Source organism: Scyliorhinus torazame, chromosome 10 (assembly GCF_047496885.1).
Source record: "Scyliorhinus torazame isolate Kashiwa2021f chromosome 10, sScyTor2.1, whole genome shotgun sequence".
Classification (NCBI taxonomy): domain Eukaryota; kingdom Metazoa; phylum Chordata; class Chondrichthyes; order Carcharhiniformes; family Scyliorhinidae; genus Scyliorhinus; species Scyliorhinus torazame.
The window spans coordinates 139,599,608-139,624,426 of NC_092716.1; the positions used below are offsets into that span (position 1 = coordinate 139,599,608).

At 45.6% G+C, this 24,819-nt stretch overlaps 1 protein-coding gene across 1 annotated transcript in view; it reads left to right on the plus strand.

Moving 5' to 3' along the window:
- LOC140430948 (intestinal mucin-like protein) overlaps positions 1–24,819 on the plus strand; it is a 50,522-nt gene that overhangs the window by 21,638 nt on the left and 4,065 nt on the right. Inside the window, exons 7-19 of the mRNA XM_072518782.1 lie at positions 2,155–2,407; positions 2,995–3,176; positions 3,328–3,397; positions 3,521–3,630; positions 4,044–4,075; positions 4,182–4,359; positions 7,914–8,018; positions 8,160–8,200; positions 8,629–8,751; positions 8,839–8,937; positions 12,654–12,782; positions 12,917–12,956; positions 18,968–19,085. Coding sequence (XP_072374883.1) covers positions 2,155–2,407; positions 2,995–3,176; positions 3,328–3,397; positions 3,521–3,630; positions 4,044–4,075; positions 4,182–4,359; positions 7,914–8,018; positions 8,160–8,200; positions 8,629–8,751; positions 8,839–8,937; positions 12,654–12,782; positions 12,917–12,956; positions 18,968–19,085 — 1,480 coding nt within the window. The remainder of the gene's footprint in view (positions 1–2,154; positions 2,408–2,994; positions 3,177–3,327; positions 3,398–3,520; positions 3,631–4,043; positions 4,076–4,181; positions 4,360–7,913; positions 8,019–8,159; positions 8,201–8,628; positions 8,752–8,838; positions 8,938–12,653; positions 12,783–12,916; positions 12,957–18,967; positions 19,086–24,819) is intronic.

The following is a 24,819-nucleotide window of genomic DNA, read 5'->3' on the forward strand; positions in this document are numbered from 1 at the left end:
CCAGCGTGGAGGGAAAGAGTGCCCCCACGGCACAGGCCCGCACACAGATTGGTGGGACCAGATCGCGGGTCAGGCCACCGTGGGGGCCCCCCCAGGGCCGGATTGCCCCGCGCCTCCCCCCGAGAACCCTGCTAACCGCCCTCCAAGGCAGGTCCCGCCGGGAAGGACCATGTCCACTTCACACTGGCGGGACTGGCCGAATACGGGCGGCCACTCGGCCCATCAGGGCCCGGAGAATTGCCGTACGGGCCGCTGCCAATGGCCCCTGACCGGCGCGGCATGATCCCCGCCCCCGCCCGAAAACTGACGCCGGAGAATTCGGCAGCCGGCGTCTGAGCGGCAGGGCGGGATTCACGCCGCCCCTGGCGATTCTGGTGGGAGAATCCTGTCCCATATATTTCTTTAACCCAGGCTCATTTTTTCAGAAATATTATTTTTAATTTCCTGTTTCCATTGTAAGAGAAAATTATATTTACAGAGACGTTAAACAAATCATCCAGAATGTTGTTCTTAATTAAACATTGTAAGTAGAACAATGTTACCCAAAGAGAGGAATATTTACGACAGATCAGTAAATTATTCACATACAGATAGAATCATAGAAAATAGGAGCATGAGCGGGCCATTCTGCCCATTGAGCTTGCTCCGCCATTCATAGCTGATGTTCTATCTCAACACCATACTCCCGCTCTCAATCTATACTCCTTGACATCTTTGTGTCTAGAAAAAGGGGACCAAAACTGTACACAATTCTCCAGGTGCAGTCTCACCAATGCCTTGTACAGTTGCAGCAACACTTCCCCACTTTTATACTCTATTTCTTTAGCTACAAATGCCAAAATCCAATTTGCCTTCCTTATTAACTGCATGCTAGTTTTCTGCGATTCATGCACAAGGACACCCAAATCCCTTTGCACCTCACTTGAAGTTTCTCTCCATTTAGATAAAAAGTTGCCTTACCATGTTTCTGACCAAAATGGTAACTTCATATTTATCCACATTAAACTCTATCTGCCCAATTCTGCACACACATCCCCATCACCACGAGATTTTCTGAGTCACCCACCACCCCCACCCACAGTGAGGGTGACCAATACGCCCCACCAGAGAACCCTCTCCCCCCCTTAAGAGAAACTCCTGCTTGGAAGCCCTGCCTTACAGGGACTCCAAGCTGGAAGCCCCTTATTACAGATCCCCCTGCCTGGAACCCCCCTATTACAGAGACTCCTGTCTGGAAGCCCCTCCCCCCGCATTACAGAGATCCCTGCCTGGAAGCTAGCGAGCAGTCCAGACAGAGACAGTGAAAAAAAATCACAGCTTTAAAACTTATCTGTGCAATAAACCTGCTGGCTCAGGCAGAGGAAGCAGCACCTGTCAATTCCTAGAAAGAGAAAACCACATCATCTGGGTTTAAACCCCCTCAGATCTTTGATCTATAAGGTTTTCATTCATATCTATGTGAAACTGATTTTACCAGGCTGTGATTGACAGCTTCCACACATACCCTGCTGTTTGGATTGTTTAATCTCATTTCCCTTCACACTTGAATGGATTCCAGGTAGCCAGCTGTGAAACTAACCATAATGTTTGTAAAGATCTAACTATGATTGACAGCTGTTGGACACCATCAAAGGCAGTTAAGTGTTTTCTGCAGTAAAAAAGAGGAAGTGAGAGCACTTAACTGCACCCCACTAACTACATCACGGCAACCAGAAAAAGACCCATTTATCTCAAACTCTGCTTTCTGTCTATTAGCCAGTCTTTTATACAAACTAAGAAATTACCCTTCACCCCATGTCTGTCCAGCCCTGTCAGAATGTTATACTTTTCAATGAAATCCCCTCTCATTCTTCTAAACCCCAGGGAATGCAGGCCCTTAAGGCTCAATCTCTCCTCATATGATAATCCTTTCATCCCTGGCATCATACTGCTGAACCTTTGCTGTGCATCTTCCATGGTATTTGGAAGAAATCTCCAGATAGAGTGATGGAGGGTTGAACCTTGGTTAATTTAAGAAACAATTTGATGGTACAATGGAGTACAATCTGTATGGATGGATGAATCAAGATGTATTGAATGACTTGTTCCATTCATAACTATCTTGCAAATTTGGTGATTAACTTCAAATAATGTTACAAATTCTCAATTCCCTAGGTACCTGTACAAACAACAGGAAAGATGACTGCACCTTGCCTGATGGAACTGTAGTATCTTCCTGCTCTCATTCAGCACCTTCCTGGCGCACGGCAGATAAGAATAAGTCTCATTGCGAACCAGTGATCTTTACCACAACCGTATCCCCAATACATCGCTCAACTTTTCCACACATGGAAACCACAACCGTCATGACAACTGTACCCACCACGCCATGTGCAGCATCGGATATTTGCAAGATCATTTTAGGCCCGTATGTTATACCTCAGTGTGAAAATCTCAAACTGTTCGGATTTGGAATATATTCAGACCATGTCAGTTTATTGTGTAGTTGCGCTGTTACCGTGTCAGTGCGGGCTGTCAGTGAGGGCGACTGATGTTCAGGGCAGTAAACAATTTCAAAGTGATGTTGCGCTATTTGCTGTGCCATTTAAACCAGTGTTCTTTCCCCTGGCCATCTTGGGTAGTCCCCTAAAATGGACAGTTGGAGAATTTGTCTGCTTCAGGCATGACACCATTTGTATTATGCAAACTGGTATCTGATTGATGCCTCCTCCCCATAACACGGCATGCTTTCCACCAGCAGCGGGTGCACCCCATTGGCTCCCAGCGGGATCTCAAAGGCATTTTATGGGACTTGCCCACCCCGCTGCCAGTGCAACCCGCAATGGGGGAGTTGCCTTTGGCAGGACCGGTCCAATAATCCCACCCAATGGTTTATTAGACCAAGGAATCAATTTATACTGTCCAACGCACTAGACGTTTTTTTATAGTAATAATTATTTTTTTTTAAATAAAGAAAAAAGAAACAAATCTGTAACATAATCTTTGTTTCCTCAGTGCCTTTTCAAGATGTCATGACATAGTTCTTCCAAGCCCATATTATGAAGCGTGTGTACGTGATGCATGCCACAACAGGAATAAAACAATAATATGTTCCAGTTTAGAAATCTATTCTAAAATATGCCAATCTCAAGGAGATATTTGTATCAACTGGCGAGAACATACCAACGGATCATGTCGTAAGTAATTCATCTCCCTTCACAGATATTTGGACATTTTCAGACATGGATAAGTAAGCAATATATCAATTATAAACTCAAGCAGTAAATATCTTGGGTTGGGTTTGTTGCACGATTTCTCAAGTTGTCTTATTGTATTTGACCCAAACAGAATATCACTGCCCTGCAACGATGGAATATAAACCATGTGAGTCAAAGGATCAGCCTACTTGTAGCTCAAGGTTTGTTGTACTTATTTATCAAAGAATCCTCAGCGACAACAATTGCAACGTTCTTTCTTTCTTTTCTTCATTCACTCTCTCCCACATTTGCTGTATATAATTGATACTCTCTTTAATAATTAGGTATACTGACAAAAATGCCCCAAATGACCAGAATGGTCATAATGAAGGCTGCTTCTGCCCAGCAGGAAAATTCCTTTATACACCATTGGACACCTGTGTGGACATCTGTGGTCAGTATATTTCTTCAGTTGCAATTTCTACAGCATGCAGTCGGGTCACTGCCAAGTCGCAAGAATTGAATCATGCCCAGAAAACTGCATAGTCATCTCTAACTTTCTGCTACTGCAACCGGAGAGATATTTGCACTTGAGAACTGCAGACAAAATTGCACACGTTGGGAGTTATGTAATACAAAGATAGAATAAAACTCATTAAATTACTCAAAAAGAAAGTCCATTTCAATCATGTGGTTATTTTGTATAATAACCTTGCCTGCTGCTGGTTGACCATCTCTTAAAGTCTCTCATTCACTACCCTTTGTTTGAGTTTTATATTTTCTTTCCATTGATTATTTCAATTTGACTGTGTTTTACTGCTGCATCAGTTTATGAAACATTATTTATGATTTGTTTTAATCCACTAGAGTGCATAGGACCTGATGGAAAGCCAAGGCAGGTAAGTTCTTTCGATGAGCAGATAATGTCTGTCAGCACACTTAACATCCATTTCAGTTTTAACCTAAATATAGATCTCCTAAAATGTCTTTGTGTGTCTATGACAGATTGGTGAAAAATGGCAAAGCAATTGTCTGGACTGTTTCTGCAATAATGCGACACTAAGCATTGTCTGTAAACCCTACAAATGCCCAAAACTGCCACCAGTAATATGCAAACACCAAGGTTTTGTGCCAATAGTTAAAAGAAGTCAAAGTGAACCCTGCTGTAAAGAAATCAAATGTGGTAAGTGAGACATATTACACATCATGTTCCATCTGAATATTTCAATATGCAGCTGCAGCATGAAATATTCCAGTACCTAAACATGACACCAAATATATGTAATACTTCTGCCTAGTTGAGGTTTTGTCTAATTATCAAATTATTTTGATAAATGTTAAATTCAATTCTCAAAGGATTAAGTCCCAGCTACACAAATCAGCTAGGATGTTGATCAGGACAATGGGTGAAGTACCAAATGAAACAATTGTCAAGGTTGTGTAATCTCACATATTTCATCAGTTTTGAGATAATCGGAGGTCATTCGCACACCCTGTACCTTTTATGCAAGATTTATTTTCAATATGGGGGTAAAGAAGCAATGTAATCATCGTAGATCCCACATTATTACTGCAGATTCCTCATTCAAGCTGTTAACTTTGATTGACAGCTCAGAAAGCCAATTTTCAATATAGAGATCTGAGGGAGAGGTCAATCTTTGTCTTTCTGTTGGGGAAATAAGTTTTGAACAGCATGTGCATATAACAAAGTCGGTCTGCAGGTACAGCAAGGAATTAGGGTGACAAATGGAGCATTGGCCTTTATGGGGGTTGGAAAGTTTAAAAGTAGGGAAATCTTGGACCACACCTAGAGAACTGTATGTAGTTTTGGTCACCTTAAGGAGGTCATACTTGCATTTGGAGCATGTGATTTCAGGACAAGGACTGCACAAATGTTCAAAAAACCTTTCCTTTATTCCACCACCATCAAGACTGTATAAACACTCTGCCCTTCAGCTTGTCAAATACACTGCTCCCCGTAGGAATGGGCCCACAAGGGCCGACCAGTTCCCCTGCTCAGAGCTCTCCCTCACCATCATCACCTGCTTGGGGGAGCCCCTCTACACATTGGAGGCAGTTCAGAGAAGGTTCACTAGACTGAACTCTGGGATGAGGAGATTGTCTTGCAAGGAATAATTGAGCAGGTTGGGTCTATACTCTTCGGAATTTAGTAGAATGAGAGGTGATCTCAATGAAACGTACAAGATTCTGAGGAGGTTTGAAAGGGTAAATTCTAAAAGGGAGTCTAGACCTAGGGTCACAGCTTGAAAACAAAATTCCCACTTAATATAGAGATTAGGAGGAATTACTTCTCGCTATGGGTCATGAGTGTTTGGAATTCTCTTCCCCAGTGAGCAGAGCCCGCTGACTCATTTAATATTTTCAAGGCTGAGCTAGACAAATGTTTGATCAACAAATATATCAGGGGGGGGGGGCAGAGAGGAAAGTGGAGTTAAGGCCACAATCAGACCAACCATGATTTTACTGAATGATAGAGCAGGCTCGACAAGCCAAATGGCCGATTACTGCTCCTATTTCTTCTGGGTGTGTGATATGGAGATATGTCTTGCTCTCTCTCCATAGAGTCAGTGATACTCCAAATTGAAGCATGACTGAATGCAGTCTATAATAGAAATTTATACTCGTAAATTCAGGGATTAAATATTTGGTGAGTCAAAAGGAGATCTGTGCATAGAGGCAGAGGGTCATGACTGAGGGACTGAATGAGTGAAGTGGTTATAAAGGTACACAGGATCCTGGGTTTTATTAATAGATTCATAGAGCAGATTTGATGAACCCTTCTAAAATTATTCTTTGGTGTCAGCTGAAATATTGTGCTTGACACTGCACTTTCGAAAGGAAGTGAAGGCTTTCGAGACGAAGCAGAAAACGATTTGTGAGAATAGTTCCAGGGTTGAGGGACTTCAATGACATGGAGGGATTGGAGAAGTTGGAGTTGTTCTTCTGAGAAAAGAGAAAGTTGAGAAGAAATTTGATAGAGGTTTTCCAAATCATGAGATAGCTGGACAAAGTAGATAGAAAGAAACTGTTCCAATTGCAGGATGAATCTAGAACCAGTAGCTACCGATTTAAGATGATTGACAAAAGAAGCAACAATGACATGAGAAAAGCCTTTTTTAGCCAGTGAGTGGTTAGGATCGGAAATGTACTTCCTGAGATTATGCTGTAGGAAGGTGCGATCAGGGCTTTCAACAGGGACTCGGATAAGCATTTGACGAGAAGGAAACTGCAGGGCTTTTGGGAACAGGTGGGGCAGTGAGATTAGTTGAGTTGCTCTTTTTGAGAGCTGGTATAGATACAACAAACCAAATGGCCTCTTTCTTTGCTGTAACCATTCCATAAACTGTCAACTGTTGAGGCATTGACTTTGATTCCAAGATTAGTGTCTCAAAGATTTCTGTCCTTTCCCCTCATCCCAATCAGGTGGTTCCCTCCCTACTTTGAATCTCTGCAAGCAAAATAAGAACATTAGATTCCTTGAAAGTGATAGATTTTCTTGTTGTCCTCTCTGACATAGCTGCTGTTTTCAATAGCTATGTATTCTCCTGCTCCAATGGAATGCGGTGCCACTCTCTTGCTATCTTTGGATTCCCACTCCTGCTGAATACCATTCAGGAAACCTCATGGATTATATTCCTAACTCATCATAAAATTCTGCACACCATCTTCCCTTTGTAACTGTGAGATGGCAGACTTGAATTACAGTCACTTGTCCACCTTAAATTATACAAATGGAATTGCTGGTGATCAATACTGAAGCAAAATGATGGTCATAACCACTGCTCACACCTCTAAGGGGATAAGCTTTTAAACAGACTATTGACAGCAGTTCCAAAATAATCATTACATTTGGACCAAAATCTATTACAGAGAATTATCATAGTTTTTCCTGTTGCTACCTGTGCTTAAGGGTATGTGTTAGAACATAGAACATAGAACATTACAGCGTAGTACAGGCCCTTCGGCCCTCGATGTTACGCCGACCTGGAAACCACTCTAAAGCCCATCTACACTATTCCCTTATCGTCCATATGTCTATCCAATGACCATTTGAATGCCCTTAGTGTTGGCGAGTCCACTACTGTTGCAGGCAGGGCATTCCACGCCCTTACTACTCTCTGAGTAAAGAACCTACCTCTGACATCTGTCTTATATCTATCTCCCCTCAATTTAAAGCTATGTCCCCTCGTGCTAGACATCACCATCCGAGGAAAAAGGCTCTCACTGTCCACCCTATCCAATCCTCTGATCATCTTGCATGTCTCAATTAAGTCACCTCTTAACCTTCTTCTCTCTAACGAACACAGCCTCAAGTCCCTCAGCCTTTCCTCATAAGATCTTCCCTCCATACCAGGCAACATTCTGGTAAATCTCCTCTGCACCCTTTCCAATGCTTCCACATCCTTCCTATAATGCGGCGACCAGAGTTGCACACAATACTCCAAATGCGGCCGCACCAGGTGTTGATTCTTCTATTAAGGAATAAAGTAGACCCTACAAGATAAGTATTCAAATCATGCTCTTTTAATTCTTCTGGTTCTTCAAGTAACACAATTGAATTGCTACAAAAGGTTCACTGATTTGTAGCAGTATTGGAAAGTACTTTCTTGTTCAACTTGTATAGAACCTCTCTCATTGACATCACCTCAGATTTAAGTACTGAGACAAAAGAATAGCTTCACGCCTTTTAATCAATGTCAATTTTTGTTAATTCAGAATGTAATATCACCCATTGTCCCACTGTGAAATTTGACTGCAAACCTGGATATGAACCAGTGCTTGGTACTCATGAAGACAAATGTTGCCCAGGTTATACATGTGGTAAGTGATGCATTTCTCTTTAATCTGAGGAGAATACAATTTTACTGTTGTCACCATAACAATTTGAAGTACCGTGCTTACGGCCTACACCTGAATTGAAAATTAATTATTAAATTAATGACTTAATGTTCCATTTTTCAGAACCAAAGCCAGTATGTGTGTACAATGACACGGAGTATAAGGTAAAGACTACTGGGACATTTTGAGATAATATTTGTCATATTGCACCTATTTCTCATTTTGTTCAGTATACAGTTTTCAGATTTCTGTCTTGTTCCACACATTTTGACATCAAGGATCACTGGTGCTCAAATTTATTTAAAAGTCAGAACAGCACAAAATAATGTAAATATGTTCCAAGACATAAAACTAAAACAGCGCACTGCTTTTTTTTTTTGCAACATTAATTTAAAATGCAGAGACGACAATTAAAACTAGAATTTAGTTAAAAGAAATTAATTAATATCAGCGCTAAAGCAATTCACAAATGGATTTTGTGCAAACTGTTAAGAACCGGGTGAAACTAAATCTTAGCATTCGCCATTCCATTATGTGAAAAAACCCACAAGATTTTAAAATGTTTCATTTGAAGCTTCACTTTTATTTACAGCCAGGAATGACGATTCCTCAGGGCCCATGTGAGAATTGCAAATGTACTAATAAAACTGATCCATCAACCAAGCAGAAAACTATTGAGTGTGCTACCACTAAGTGTGATTCACATTGCCCACAGGTAAGCATGCAACCCACAAATCTTTAGCAATTCTTTTTTAACTAGCAAAAGAAGAGTGAGTAATCATGAATGTTTTGTTTCCCACAGGGCTTTAAATATGGGGCGGTGAAAGGACAATGTTGTGGAAATTGTACACAGGTTGACTGTATAATAGCGTTACCAAATAGGAAGCCAATAATCCTACAGGTATTCATTTACATTTCAGAAATTAATCACCATAATAGTCGGCATCTACTTAAAGTGTTGAGGGGCTAGATGATGAGGTTGAGAAAAATGCAACATGACATCAATTAAGCATTAAAAAAATTGGTAAACATTTGGAGATATGGGGCGTCATTCTCCGAACCCCCCGCCGGGTCGCAGAATGGCCGTTGGCCACCGTGAATCCCGCCCCCGCCGAAGTCTCCGCTCCCGGAGATTGGGAGGGGGCGGGAATCGGGCCGCGCCGGTTGGCGGGACCGCCCGCTCAATTCTCCGGCCCGGATGGGCCGAAGTCCCGCCCAGAAATTGCCTGTCCCGCCGGCGTAAATCAAAGCTGGTATTTACCGGCGGGACCAGGCGGCGTGGCCGGGGTCCTGGGGGGGGGCGCGGGGCGATCTGACCCCGGAGGGTGCCCCCACGGTGGCCTGGCCCGCGATCGGGGCCCACCGATCCGCGGGCGGGCCTGTGCCGTGGGGGCACTCTTTCCCTTCCGCCTCCGCCACGGCCTCCACCATGGCAAAGGCGGAAGAGACTCTCCCCACTGCGCATGCGCGGGAAACTGTCGGCGGCCGCTGACGCTCCCGCGCATGCGCCGCATTTCCGCGCCAGCTGGCGGGGCACCAAACGCCATTTCCGCCAGCTGGCGGGGCAACAAACGCCATTTCCGCCAGCTGGCGGGGCGGAAATCCCTCCGGCGCCGGCCTAGCCCCTCAATGTTGGGGCTCGGCCCCCAAAGATGCGGAGCATTCCGCACCTTTGGGCTGGCGCGATGCCCGTCTGATTGGCGCCGTTTTTGGCGCCAGTCGGCGGACATCACGCCGTTGGGGGTGAATTTCGCCCATGGTTATTGCTCAGGGCATTGATAGGTATTTCTATTTAGAAGGCCAATTTTGGTGTATCATAGAAAGGTTACAGTTGAAGGAGAACATTCAACTCATTATTTCCCTGTTGACTTTCTGTAAGAGCAATGCAGCTAGTCCCATTGTCCACCCTTTCATCTTAGCTGCACAAATCTTTCTTCCACAAATCCCCATCGAATTCCCTTTTGAAACCACCAATCCTCCTCTAAAGGATTGCAGATCCTAACCACTCGCTGTGTGGAAAGATTTGTTTTTCACACCACTGCTGATTCTTAAGCCAGTCTCTTAAATTGCTGCTCTCTGATTCCTGATCCTTCGAGATAGGGACCAGTTTCACTAGAATCTGTCTAGACCCTTCATGATTTTGAACATTTCTATCAAATCTCCTCTCACTTTGTCTTTTCTTAAGGGGAACAATTCCAGTTTTCCAATTTACTCACCAACCTTAAGTCTCTCATCCTTGAAATACTCTTGTAAGTCTTTTTTTACACCCTCTCTAAAAGCTTCACATTCTTTCCAATGTGCAATACCCAGAACTGGACACAAAAGGCTGGATTCTTCCATCCCGCCCGGTGCAAGAACACCACGGACAAGACGCAGGCAATGGAGAAGTCCATTGACCTCAGACGGGATTCTCCCATCGCCTGGTGGACGCGGCCAGAGAATCCTGCCCAAAGACTTCTGTTGAAGCCAAACCAGAGTATTATTAATGTTTATCATCACTTTAACAATTATATTAGGCTGCACAATTATCTTATTTATGCCAGATGGAGCATCTGGTATCAATATATCAATAGAGGGGTTGAGAGGGAAACGCCCTCTCTCACAGCATTATGGGTATATCTACATTGCATGGGCTGCAGCAGATCAATAAGATGTCTCATCACCACTGCTAAGGAGAAATAAGGGACGAATATTAAATGCTGGCTTTGCCAGCAATGCCCACATGCCAGAAATGAATCAAAAGAAATGACATTGTGAGTGGGCTTTGTATACCCACTCCTGAATTCAATACAAAACCAAGCGGCCTTGTTGCACCCAAGGATGGCCAGATGTCAGTGCCAGACTGGCAGGGGCACTGCAGGCTGGCATTGCCAAGGTGCCCAGGTGTAAGGCTACCCATTCCATAGGTCGGGCCCGGGGGCCTTGCCCATAAGAGGTGGGGTGAGGGGGAGGGGGTGGGGGGGGAGGGGGGTGTCGAAGACTCCAGAAGAGGTAAGTTGGGTGAAGTGGGGGGGTCTGCAGACCATGGCGTGAGCGCTGAGAGGGGTTGAAAGATCGGGGCTGCCGTTAAAAATGACGCCCCAATCTACCAGTGCAGGAAATTACTTAAAGAGTGCCCTCAATGCCGAGGCCAAAGAAACTCCGGCAAAATGCTGTTGAATAGCGGGCTCTATCTTGGCGCTGCAGCCACCAAGAAACACCCCGTTAAATGCGCCATTCAGTGGACTTCAATTGGAGTCTGCTGAATTGCATCCCAAATTTCTACCCCTGCCTTATCTGGGTCCACCAATGAAGTTATTTGGAATAAGCAGCAAATATCTCAAATGAGTCTACCTCGATTAGATATGGAGCTGGAAATTTCCGACAAAATCAGGGGCGGCGCCGCTTTTGAGTACGCCACGCAACATATCGACAGCCTCAGGACATTACCTGATTCACGCCCCCCGAAACTCCACCCCCGACCCGCCGAGTTCCCAACGGCATGGGTCTCTCATGGTCTTGCCCATTGGGAACTCGGCGTGGCGAATCCGGACCAAATCCAATGCCGCCACAGTCGGGGGAGGGACGATCTGCGGGCGGGGGGGGGACATTATTCGGTGCTCGGGGCATTGTGGAGGGATGGTCCGCGGTGTATGAGCCGGCCGAAGGTGGGGCCTTTTTCGCGGGCTGGGCCCATGAGTGGCTGCTGCAGGCCGCTGCCGTGCGCATGCACGGCCATGGACCGGCAATTCTTCGGGGCATATCGGCAGCTAGAACTGGGTGCTCTACGCTACCTTCCTGCTAGCCCCCAGCAAAACGGGGAATCGGTGGCTGTTTTGCGCCAGCCTTTCTGCCGTAAAACGCCACCGTTCCCACGCCGGCGTGGGGACATAGCCCCAGAATCGGAGAATCTACCCCATGATTCTACGACAGAAGTGCCAAGCCCTTCGTAAAATTAGAGAATTTATTTAATAAAGTCACTCATCCTTTTAAACACACAGACTTGATCAAATTGCAACATTTCTTTTCTGCATGTGTTACACGAAGGATTAGTTCAGAATTTTAAACTCTTTTTACAATATGACATGTTACACAGAGTAATTACAACATTAACTTATGCAATCTATAATACTATAGTTGGGGCAGCACAGTGGCTCAGTGCTCACGACACCGAGGTCACAGGGTCGATCCCGGCCCTGGGTCACTGTCCGTGTGGAGTTTGCACATTCTCCCCGTTTCTGCGTGGATTTTGCCCCCACAAACAAAAGATGTGCAGGGTAGGTGGATTGGCCATGCTAAATTGTCCCTTAATTGGAAAAATGAATTGGGTACTCTAAAAAATACTATTGTTATAAATTACATGGCTGTGGTAAATAAACAAATCTGTATCTTGACATTTATTCACTGTCAACAGGCATTTAGTATGTGATGGCTATGTTGGAAGGCACTTGTTACACAGAAAAAAGTTGATTTTCACAGTCGATTAATAATTGTGACTTTTTTTGTTAGAGAAATTCATGATTATATAGTTTAGGAAGAGTTAGTAGTAGTAAGTACTGCACTGTCAGAGCCCACAGATCCAACATTTTTATGTAGTTATTTGCCATTGAAAACTTTTCATTTCCTTTTATTACACAGCCTGGAGCTAAAATATCAGATCCGAAGAGCAACTGCACTAAATATGAGTGTGAGAAAATTGGACCTCACTTTATTCCAAACATCTACCATAAATGGTGCCCCCCCCTGGATCGTGATCAGTGTGAACCTGTGAGTACAACATAATTATATATTCATTTCTTCAAATAAAAAGAACAAAATCCGTTCTGTACAATTAAATATCCAGGTTTTGTTCGATTTGTGTTTTCAAATAACAATGTCTAATGCTTTACTTTCTGTGGCAGGGAACAATACGCATGGGCCCAGATGGATGTTGTCAGACATGTAAGTCGTATGTTTAAGCTATTAGGAAACCTCTGTGTGGCCCTAAATTAAGATGTAGTCAAACTGTTGCAAGCTAATTCTGGTGCAAGTGAATTGAGTTAAATGTTAGCCTTAGCTTAATGGTGAGTATTCCTACCTCTCAGGTGGAGGGTTATTACTTCTAACTCTCATTTCAGACCATGAGTAAGTATTTTATGGTGACACTGTGCTGCTTTTGCAAGGGACTCATTGTCAGAGATCTCTCAGGTGAGGGTTTAACCAAGCAACCTGTGTGTCCTAGCTGAATGATATCTGAGACATTGTGATATTATTTGAAGCAGAGCAGAGAATTGTCCTCGTTGCCTAACCAACATTTATCCTTCACCCAACATCACTAAAACAAATTAACTACCCGGTCTTTTAATTCCTGTTTGTGGAACCTTGTTGAGCGCAAATTGGCTGGCATCTTGCCTCAAATGCAATAATGTATATACCTCAAAATTAATTACTTGACTGTGAAGCAATTCAGGCTGCCCAGATGTAAATTTCTATTTATTACTATTGGCCACAATGAAGTAAACATCACAACCCATTTAAACCCAAAATACATAAACACTTTCTCTTTCCATGCATTGTAATTATCAGGCATGACATATAGGACAAAAGCAAATTACTGCGGATGCTGGAATTTGAAATAAAAACAGAAAATACTGGATGGCACGATGCTGCTGTGGTTAGTACTGCTGCCTCACGGCGCCGAGAACCCGGGTTCGATCCTAGCCCCAGGTCACTAGCCGTGTGGAGTTTACACATTCTCCCTGTGTCTGCGTGGGTCTCACCCCCACAACCCAAAGATGTGCAGTGTAGGTAGATTAGCCATGCTAAATTGCCCGTTAATTGGAAAAAAAGAATTGGGCACTTTAAATTTTTAAAAAACAGAAAATACTGGTCAATCTCAGCAGGTCTGATAGCATCTGTGGCAAGAAAAGAGAGCTAACCTTTCGAGTCTGGCTTCATGTCCACCTCCTTCAATCTGGTCTATTGCATTTGATGCTCCCAATGCTGTCTACTCTATATTAGAGAGACTAAACGCAAACTGGGTGACTACTTTGCAAGAACTCCTCCGGCCTGTCAGCAAGCAGGACCCAGACCTTCCTGTCATTTGCCATTTCAACTCACCATCCTGCTCTCACGTCCACATGTCCATCTGCTGACAGGTTCCAGTGAAGCCCAGAGCAAACTGGAGGAACAGCAGCTCACCTTCCGATGAGGCATGTTGCAGCGTTCCGGACTTAACATTGTGTTCAAAAACGTCAGGCTGTGAACTCTCTCCTCCACCTTCATCCATTTTTATTTCTATCAATTCAGCCATCGAGTTGCCCTGACCCTCTGAAAGAGCATCCCACCCAGTGTCAGGCCTCACCCTATCCCAGCAACCCAGTAACCCCACCTAACCTTTTGGACACTCAGGGGCAATTTAGCATGACCTATCCACCTAACCTGCACATCTTTGGACTGATAAAAATGTATGATATGCCAATACAGACATGTGGCTACAAGGTGACCAAAGCTGACATTCGGAGAACAGTAAGATAGTTGGTGGGGTAGCTCTGTTAATTATTAATAATATTAGTATAATTGGGAAAAAGGACCTTGGATCGAAAGATAAAGATGTAGAATCAATTTGAATAGAGATAAGAAATAACAAAGGTAAGAAGTCACTTGAGAGTAGTCTATAGATCCCCGAACCATAACTACACTGTAGGATGGGGTACACAAGAAGAAATAATGGGGGCTTGTGAGAAAAGTATGGCAATAATTGTGGATGATTTAAATCTACATATAGATTGGAAAAAATAGTATGGCAAAGGTACTTGGAAAATATGTTCATAATGTGTTTTTGGGACAGTTTCCGAGAGCACCACGATCTAAAGCCAAGCAAATGGTAGGCTATTCTAGACTGAGTTGTGTGCAATGAGACAGGAATAATTAATTACCTTATAGTAAAGAAGATCCTAAATAGTACTGATCTTAACATGATCATAACATGATTGAGTTTCGGATTCAATTTGAGGGAGAGAACAGTGGGCCTAAGACTAGGGATTGTATCTTAGATAAAGACAAAGGGCCGCCTAAGGGAACTGGAAAATTGGTTTGAGTGTGGGTCAGTAGAGATGCAGTTGCCGATATTTAAGGAGATATTTCAGAACAGTCAGCAAGAAAGAAAGACTCTAGGTGAAAGATGCATCATTCTTGGCTAACTAATCAAGTTAAAGATAGTGGGAAGAATATTACAGCTCTGTCGTGGTGGGGAAGGGGCTGGATAATGCAGCGATCCGTTCAAAGGTTTATTGCTTTCAGTGGGACTGGAAGTTCCCACTGGTGAGAGGAGCAGTAAAATTCTGCCAAGTACCAAATTGGAAAAAAAGTGTACAATTCTGTGAAGATTAGCAGCGATTCAGAAGAATGGACAAAATATGAAAAGCTGCAAAGTATGACTAAAAACACATAAAGAGGGAGAATTTAGAGTATAAGACAGTTACCTAGAAATATAAAAACAGAATGTAAGAGTATCAACAGGTAGTTAAAAAGGAACAGAGTAACTACAGTGGGTGTTGGTCTTCTAGAGAGTGGACATTAATAGTGATATAAGGAAATGTCAGATGCCTTGAATAGATATTTTGTCTGTCTTAACTGTAGAAGACGCAAATAACATCCCTCAATACTGAGAAGCATAGATAGAGTGGATGTAGAGTGAATGTTTCCACTAGTAGGAAAAACTAGAACAAGAGGGCACAGCCTCAGACAGAGAGTGATGAATCTGTGGAACCCATTGCCGCAGAAGGCTGTGGAGGCCAAATCATTGAGTGCCTTTAAGACAGAGATAGATCGGTTCTTGATTAATAAGGGGATCAGGGGTTATGGGGAGAAGGCAGGAGAATGTAGATGAGAAAAATATTAGCCATGATTGAATGGCAGAGCAGACTTGATGGGCCGAGCAGCCTAATTCTGCTCCTATGTTTTATGGTCTAAATAATTGTAAATCAAGAGGTGTAAAGGATGAATGAATTTAAATAATTTCAAATTGCCAGGGAAAGGATACTGAGAAGATTATTAGAACTAAAGGTTGTCAAGTCCCCAGGTCCTGAGGGACTTCATCCTAGGGTATTAAAAGTAAGTGGCTACTGAGATAGTGGATGCATTAGTTTTAATTTTCCGAAATTCCCCAGATTCTGGAAAAGTCCCCTCAGAATAGAAAATAGTGAATTTCACTCCTCTGTTCAAGAAAGGAGGGAGAGACAGAAATCAGGAAACCTTAACATCTGTCATCGGGAAAATGCTAGATCTATTATTGAGAATATCATTACAGGGGACTGATAAAATCTTAATACAATCAGGAAGAGTGAGCATAGCTTTGTGAAATGGAAATTGTGTCTCGCTAATTTATCAGAGTTCTTTAAGAAAGTAAGATGGATAATGGGGAACCTGGAGATGTAGTGTACTTCAATTTTCAAAAGGCATTTGACAAGGTGCCACATCTAAGGCTACAACATAAAGTAAGAGCTCATAGTGTTGGGGATAACATGTTGGCATGGAAAGAGGATTGGTTAACAAACAGGAAGTAGAGCAGGGATAAATGGGTCATCTTTGGATTGGAAAGATGTAATCAGTAGAGTGCCTCAGGGATGGGTTCCAGGGCCTCAATCTATAACAATGACCTCGATGAAAGGATAGAATATATTGTTGAAGATGACATAAGGACCCCGCGCCGGGCCGGAGAATTGCCGCAACCGCGCCACGACGCCCCGACGTCGGCGCATGTTCTCCGAGGTGCGGAGAATCGATGCTAAGCACTGCACCACCATGTTGCCCTATGTAGCGAAACGTTCTAAGGTGCTTCAAAGGAACATTTCTGTAACAAAGTATGACTTCGAGCCCCGTGGAGAATGTTAGGCAGAATTTTCCGGTCCATCCAGCCGGTCTTCTGGTTCCACCTGTGGCTGGCGCACCCCCCTCCCCCACGCACCCACCCACCCACGCGCAAAGGGAAAACCCTGGGCGGGCCCCCTCTGCCACCAGGAAAACATTACTGCATTTGGGCCTTTGTGCTCAATTCAGTGTGGAGTCAGATTTAAACCCCAATCTTCTGATCCCCAAGTATTTGGGACCCCATTCACTCAGAGTTATAAATGTAACTAACTGTGCTTGCTCTTCATTATATTTTGCTGGTGTGCTCTGAAGCTTTTGTAGCTGCTTGGTTTATCTGTCGCATCAAGTTACTTTGCTCACCAGTCAGTAACCGGGGGAAGTGCAAATTTATTGATCGGGATTCTCCCAGCCCCGCGCCGGGCCGGAGAATCCCCGCGAACGGGCCACGCCGCCCCGACGCCGGCACCGATTCTCCGCAGTGCGGAGAATTGGTGCCAGGGGCGCCGGCGTGGTCGGCGCGGCGCCGGCCGCGGGCCGCTCTACGCAGCCGGCCCGCTGATTCTCCAGCCCGAATGGGCCGAGCGGCCGTAAGAAAAGAGCCGAGTCCCGCTGGTGCCGTTCTAACCTGCTCTGGACCGACGGGACCTCAGCGTGCAAGGGTCGGGTGGCGGCCTGTGGGGGGGGGAGAGGTGGTCTGACCCCGGGGGGGGGGGGGGGGGGTGGCCTCCGATGTGGCCTGGCCGTGATCAGGGCCCACCGATTGGTGGGCCGGCCTCTGTGGCTGGGGGCCTCCTTTCCTATGCATGGTGGCCCCTGTAGCCCTGTGCCATGTTGCGCCGGGGCCGGCGCGTTGAAGGAAGCCACTGCGCATGCGCACGTTGGCGCCGGAGCCAATTTGCATGTCCTCGTTGGCGCTGGCACAACTGCGCATGCATGGATCCCGCGGTGCACAGTTCACACCGGGATCTGCAACTGGAGGAGCGCAAACCGCTCCAGGGCTGTGCTGGCCCCCTGTAGGGGCCAGAATTAATCGTGGGAGTGGCCGTAAAACGCAACGACGTTTACGACGGCGTAGACACTCTGCCGCGGGATGGGAGAGTCCTGCCCAAGGAGTCCGCAAAGGCATTTAGCTAGGTTAAATGAGTGGGAAGGCAAAAGGAATGTTGTTTATTGCCAGGGAAATGGAGTACAAAAGTCGGGAAGTTTTGTTATTGGTGTGTAGGGCATTGATGAGATGACATCTGGAGTACTGTGTACAGTTTTGGTCCCCTTATTCAAGAAAGAATATAATTAGATTAGAGGCAGTGCAGAGAATGTTTTCTTGACTGATTCCTGGGATGAAGGTGTTATTGCCTGAGGAAAGAGACTGGGCCTATACCCGTTGGAGTTTAGAAGAATGAGAGGCGATCTTATTGAAACATATATAGTATTAAGGGGACTTGTCAGGGTGAATGCTGAAAGTTCATTCCTCTTTTGGTAGAGACTAGAACCAGTTTAAATATAAAGGGGTCTCCCACTTGAGGTTGAGATAAGGAGAATATTTTTCTCAGAGGGTTGTTAGATTGTGGAATTCTCTCCCCCTCAGTGGAGGCTGTGGGTCATTGAATATTTTTAAGGCTGAGTTAGATAGATTCTTGACTGACAAGGGGGGTCAAAGGGCACAGAGGGTAGACCCGGAAAATAGAGACCACAATCTGATTAGCTACCACCTTATCAAGTGGTGGAGCAAGTTAAAGTGGCTGAATGGTCTACTCCTGCTCCTAATTTGTAACCTTGTATGCGTTGGAAACTTTCATGGAGGGTCCATGGCAGCTCAAATCAACCCATCGTAAGTTCAAATTTCCAGGACAATTTCAGTGCGTTTGTGCACATCAGGACTTATATCGGATCTCCATGTGCAACACAGAGTTAAGCACAGATTTCACTGCTCTGGACATCAGAGTCTTATATCAAACCACATATTTTATAAGTTCAGTACAATATCATGCAATGTGTTGAATTTAAAATGTTATTCTCGTTTCATTGTCTATTTTAATCTTTGAAAAATAATCTGAATTGATCTCACTGAACTCTGATGAGTTTAAATGTGCTCCCATTTTCAGGTATTCAAAAGGCATGTACCATCTCACATACAACAACCTACATCAACCACAAAGGATGTCGATCGAAACAAAAAGTATCCATACCTTACTGTGAAGGACGCTGTGGGAGCTCTTCTACGTATGTATAGAGAAAATAAAATCAGAGGGTGTTCAAGCAGGGGAATAATAAGTGAGAGAACTGAGAGAAACAACATGGAGAGATAATTTGGCAGAAATAGTGGCAAATATTCAGAGAAATGTGAGGGAGAGTACAGTCTGAAAGAAATATCAGGGAGAGAGCGAGTCTGGAAGAGATTTCAAAAGGGAGATAATATCAGTTCAGAGAGGAATTTCAGAGAGGGCACAATGTGCGAAGAAAACATTAGGAAGAGAGGGATGATCCAGCAGAAACATGATAAACAGAGTGAGTCCGTCATTCAGAGAAAGCTGAGAGGAAGAGCACCTGAGTCTGATAAAAGCATCAAAGATACAGAATCTAAGATATATATCAGAGAGGGGGGTACCTGGCAGACACTTAAGTTAGAGTCAAATATTCAGACAAACCTGAGAGAAAAAGCACCAAATCTGGGGAAACATCAGTATAAGAGTGTTTAAACAGGAAAAACGTTGTGGATTGAAACGTGGTTTGGCAAGGAGATAGTCACCTAAATGTGGATTCCAACCGGAGAGAAAACTGGAATTGAAAGGTAGCTAATTGGTAATTAAGTGTTAATGGCAGAGGAAAAAGATGCTGAAAAATAGATGACAAATGAGTTTGGCAGAGCTTAATGGTATGAATTTTAATGCAGAGTCTCATGAATAAGACAAATGGGCTGAGGTCACAGAGAGACACTTGGAAATAAGATATCATCTGTGCAATTCTCTGTCGGCGGGACCCTCCACTTCGCTGGCAGCGCATCCACGCTGGCAGGTTTCCCAACGGATGGGGTGGCCACAATGGGAAACCCCATTGACCGGATGTGGGAACAGAGAATCCCACTGCCAGGGGGCGCATACCGTGCCAGAGATCACGGCTGGCGGGACGGAGAATCCCAGGGAGCAATTACTGAAACATGGATTAAAGAAAGATCTCCACCATCATAAAGAAAGATGACAATGGCAGCAGAACATTCCTGGCTGCAGGGTTTTCAGATAGGATAGAGAGGGGAACAAAAAGTATTGATTGAACAATTACAGCTGTGCAAAGTAATATCTGAGAGAAGGATCATTAAACAAGGCCATGTTAAGAAGGTTTAAGGCTGTAGAGGGAGATGTGTGTTAACCCGCTGTTATCAGCTGTCATGTGGTAGATTGCATATGCATAAATATTTCCAAGCATGTAGCAAAGGCAGAGTGGTTTCAGTAGGGGATTTTAACTTTGATACAGATTGACCACACTTAGATTAGTGCATGCCAGAAAGGTAGTGGACTTGATTCTCCGGTCCCCCAGTTGCATGTTTCTCGGCGGTGTGCCATTCGCTGGCTTGGGAATAGAGACTCCCGATGCTTGTCAATGGGAGTTTCCCTTGACGGCACCCCACACCGCCGGAAAACACGCGGGCAGAGGGTGTGCTGGTCGGGATTCTCTAATCCCGCGGCAGAGTGACCACGCCGTCGTAAACGCCGTCGCGTTTTACAACGGCATGAGCGGGCTGAGCCGAGGACTAATTCTGGCCCCAACCGGGGGTCAGCATGGCACTGGAGCGGTTCACGCCGCTCCAGCTGCTGATCCCGGTGCGAACTGGGCGCCGCGGGATCCGCGCATGCGCAGTGACTCCGGTGCCAACGCGCCCATGCGCAGTGGCCGCCTTCAACGCGCCGGCCCCGACGCAACATGGCGCAGGGCTACAGGGGCCGGCGTGGAGGAAAGGAGGTCCCCAGCCAGAGAGGTCGGTCCACCGCTCAGTGGGCCCCGGTCGCAGGCCAGGCCACATCGGAGGCCCCCGGGTTCGGACCCCGCTTCCCCCCTCCCACAGACCGCCCCCCGACCCTTACACGCCGAGTTCCTGCCGGCTGAGAGCAGGTGTGGACGGTGCCAGCGGGACTCGCCGTTTTCATGACAGCCGCTCGGCCCATCCGGGGCCGAGAATCGGCTGGCCGGCCGCGTAGAGTGGCCCCGACCAACTCTGCACCAACCACGCCAGCGGCAATGGCGCTGATTCTCCGCTCTGCGTCGTGCCGGCGTCGGGGCAGCGTGGCACGACTCGCGCCGGTCGCAGGGATTCTCCGGCCCGGCCCCGGGCTGAGAGAATCCCGCCCAGAGAATCCCAAAGACCATCTTTTTTTCAAAAATGATTTTTGTTCAAGGCATTTTCAATTATATGCAGAAAAAGAGAAACAACACTAATGAACATCCTTCACAAACCACACTCCAGATACCCAAACCCCTCTATCACAGCCCACTCCCTCTGCCCCATTTTCTCACTATAGTAACAAAGGAAACCCCTTCATAAGAAACCCCCTCACATCCCCCCAGCCCCCGCTGACATTTCACCACTCTGTAAAGAAGTCAATGAGCAGCCTCCACCTCGAGAAGAACCCTTCATCTCCGCCTCCGATAGCAAACTTTATCTTTTCCAGGTGCAGACACTCAGCCACACCATTGCTTTAGGTGGCTCTGAGGCCCGCCACCCTAACAGTATCCGACTTCGGGCCTCAGGGAGGCAATAGCCAACATGTCAGCCTCTGTCCCCACCTGCACTCCCAGTGCTTCCGAAACTCCAAATATTGCCACCCACCGGCTTGGAGCCATCTTCACCCCCAGAACCTTTGACATAGTTCCGGAAAAGACCGCCCAGAACTCCTCCAACTTCAGACATGTAAAAAACACGTGGACATGATTCGTCAGTCCCTTTGTGCACCGTCCGCATCTATCCTCCACTCCTGGAAAGAACTAATTCATCCTTGACACCGTCATGTGCACCCTATGCACCATTGTGAACTGGATGAGACTCAGTCTCACACATGTGGAGATTAGTTTACCCTCGGCAGGGCCTCACTCCATACCCAACTTCCACAGCTCAACCCCCAGCTCCTCTTCCCTTTTCCATTTTAATTCCTCCATCGAAAACCTCTCTTTCTCCATCAACTTCCCATATATTTACGAGATCCTTCTCTTCCCTTCCCTATCTCGTCCTGGGACAAAATTTTATCTTGTAGCACCAGGGAAGATAATTTCCCAAACGTTGCCAGCTCCTTCCTGATGAAGTGTCAAAAGTGCAGATACCGAAAACCATTCCCCCCCCGAGTAGTTCGAACTCCGCCTCTAGCTCTCCCAACTCGGCAAACTTCTCCCCACACGTCCCTGAAGCACTCTATCTTTACCCGCCCTCTCCCACACTCTAAACATGGCATCGAGGCCTGCCAGAATAAACCTGTGATTGCCACAGATCAGCACCCGCAGTGACATCCCCTCCGTCTTAAAGTGCTGCAGGCATTGATTCCACATCCTTAGTACTGATACCACTACCAGGCTCGTGGAGTGGTCGGCGAGAACGGAAGAGGCACCAATACAGTGCCCTTAAACTCGACCCACTACACAAAGCTTCCTCCGTCCACCCCCACACCGACTTCTCCTCCATTGCCCACTTCCTGACCTTCTCAATGCTCGCCACCCAGTAATAGTTCAGCAGGTTCGGCAGCGCTAACCTTCCTCTCCGTCTGTCTCTCTCCAAAAATGCCCTCCTAATCTGGGGTACCTTACCCGCCCATATACACTCTGAAATCATCAAACTGACGCCACCAAAAAATAATTTGGGCACAAAATCGAGAGGTTTTGGAAGACAAAGAGAAACCTCGGCAGCACCATCATCTTAACCGCCTGGAGCCTTCCAGCCAACGATAGCAGCAAAATATTCCACCTCTTAAACTCCTCTTTCACCCCTTCCACCAGATTCGCTAAATTCAGCTTGTGCAACTGGGCCTAACTATGCGCCACACGTATCCCCAAGTATCGGAAGCATACCCGACCAGCCAAAATGGCAGCTTCTCCAAACTCTTCCCCTGCACCCGCGCATTGATCGGGAATACCTCCCTCTTCCCCATGTTGAGCTCATACCCCGAGCCAAACTTCACCAATATCCCCATGATCCTATCAAAGCTCTCCACCGGGTTTTTTAACATACAGCAAAAGTTCATCTGCATATAGGGAGACCCGATGCTGCACCCCCCCCTAACAATACCTCTCCATCCTGAGGCTCCAAGTGCCATTGCCAGAGGCTCAATTGGCAAAGCGAAAAGCAACAGAGACAGCGGGCACCCTTGTCCCATTCTCCGATGCAGACCAAAATGCCCCAAGCTCACATGGATCGTATGAACACATGCCCTGGGGGCCCTATACAGCAGCCAAACCCAATTTACGAACCCTCAAACAAACACGCCCACTCAACCCGGTCAAATGCTTTCTCTGCATCCATAGGCACAGAGTCTCAGAAACAATAGAGTGAGAGCACAAAGTCACAGAAATAACAGAGAGGGCTCAGAGAGCGAGAAAAACAACAGAGAGAGGGCACAGAATCTGAGAAATGAGAGAGAGCAGTGTCTGAGAAATGTGAGAGGGAGCACTGTCTGAGAAACAAGAGAAAGCAGTGTCTGAAAAACAAGAGAGAGAAAGAGAGCACAAAGTCTGAGAAGTGAGAGAGTCTGAGAAATGAAAGAGAGAGAGCGCAGAGATTGAGAAACAACAGCAAGAGAGTTCACAGAGTCTGAGAAATGAGAGCACAGAGTCTGAGAAACAACAGAGAAAGAGAGCACAGGGTCTGAGGAATGAGAGAGAGAGCACAGAGTCTGAGAAACAACAGAGAAAGAGAGCACAGGGTCTGAGAAATGAGAGAGAGAGCGCATAGTTTGAGAAATGAGAGAGAGCAGAATCTGAGAAATGAGAGAGAGAGAGAGCACAGAGTCTGAGAAACAATATAAAGAGAGAGCACAGGGTCTGAGAAATGAGAGAGGAGAGCACAGAGTCTGAGAAATAACAGAGAATGAGAGCACAGAGAGAGAGAAACAACATAGAGAGAGCACAGAGTCTGAGAAATAACAGAGAATGAGAGCAGAGTCTGAGAAACAGCAGAGAAAGAGGGCACAGAGTCTGAGAAGTGAGAGAGCACAGTCTGAGAAATGAGAGAGAGAGCAAAAAGTTTGAGAAATGTGAAAGAGAGCACGTAGTCTGAGAAATGAGAGAGAGCAGAATCTGAGAAATGAGAGAAGAGCACATAATCTGAGAAATGAGAGAGAGAGCACCGCGTCTGAGAAATGTGAGAGAGCACAGAATGTGAGAAATGAGAGAGCGAGCACAGAGTCGAAGAAATGAGAGAGAGAGAGAGCACAGAGTCTGAGAAACAACAGATAGAGAGCACAGGGTTCTGAGAAATGAGAGAGTGAGTGGGGGGGGGGGTGAGAGAGAGAGAAAGAGACAGCACAGAGACTGAGAAACAACAGAGAAAGAGAGCACAAGGTCTGAGAAATGTGAGAGAGAGCAGAGTCTGAGAAAAAACAGAGCACAGGCTTTGTTTCAGCCTTGATTCCATTCTTACTTTGCATGTGCTTCTGTACTGAAATTCTTTTCAGTTTGCAGATTCCATCCAAACCCAAAAATGATCAAGTAGTCAACTGCATCTCTGAAAAGGAATTTATGGAACTGACTAATCATTATTCTCAACGGCCTGTTTTGGGGGGAGGGGGGAAAGCATGAACGCCAGAACTGAAATAAATGTAGGGCAGGGTGGTTAATAGGTAAAGAAATCTGTTCTGTATCCTTGTGGATCCTGTGAATGATCATGAACAGACAGTAGAAATAACCAGCCCTGAGGCACAGGCATTGTAGGCCGCTTGAGAGATGGGAAAGGGCTGGGAAAATAGCATGATATCATATCACC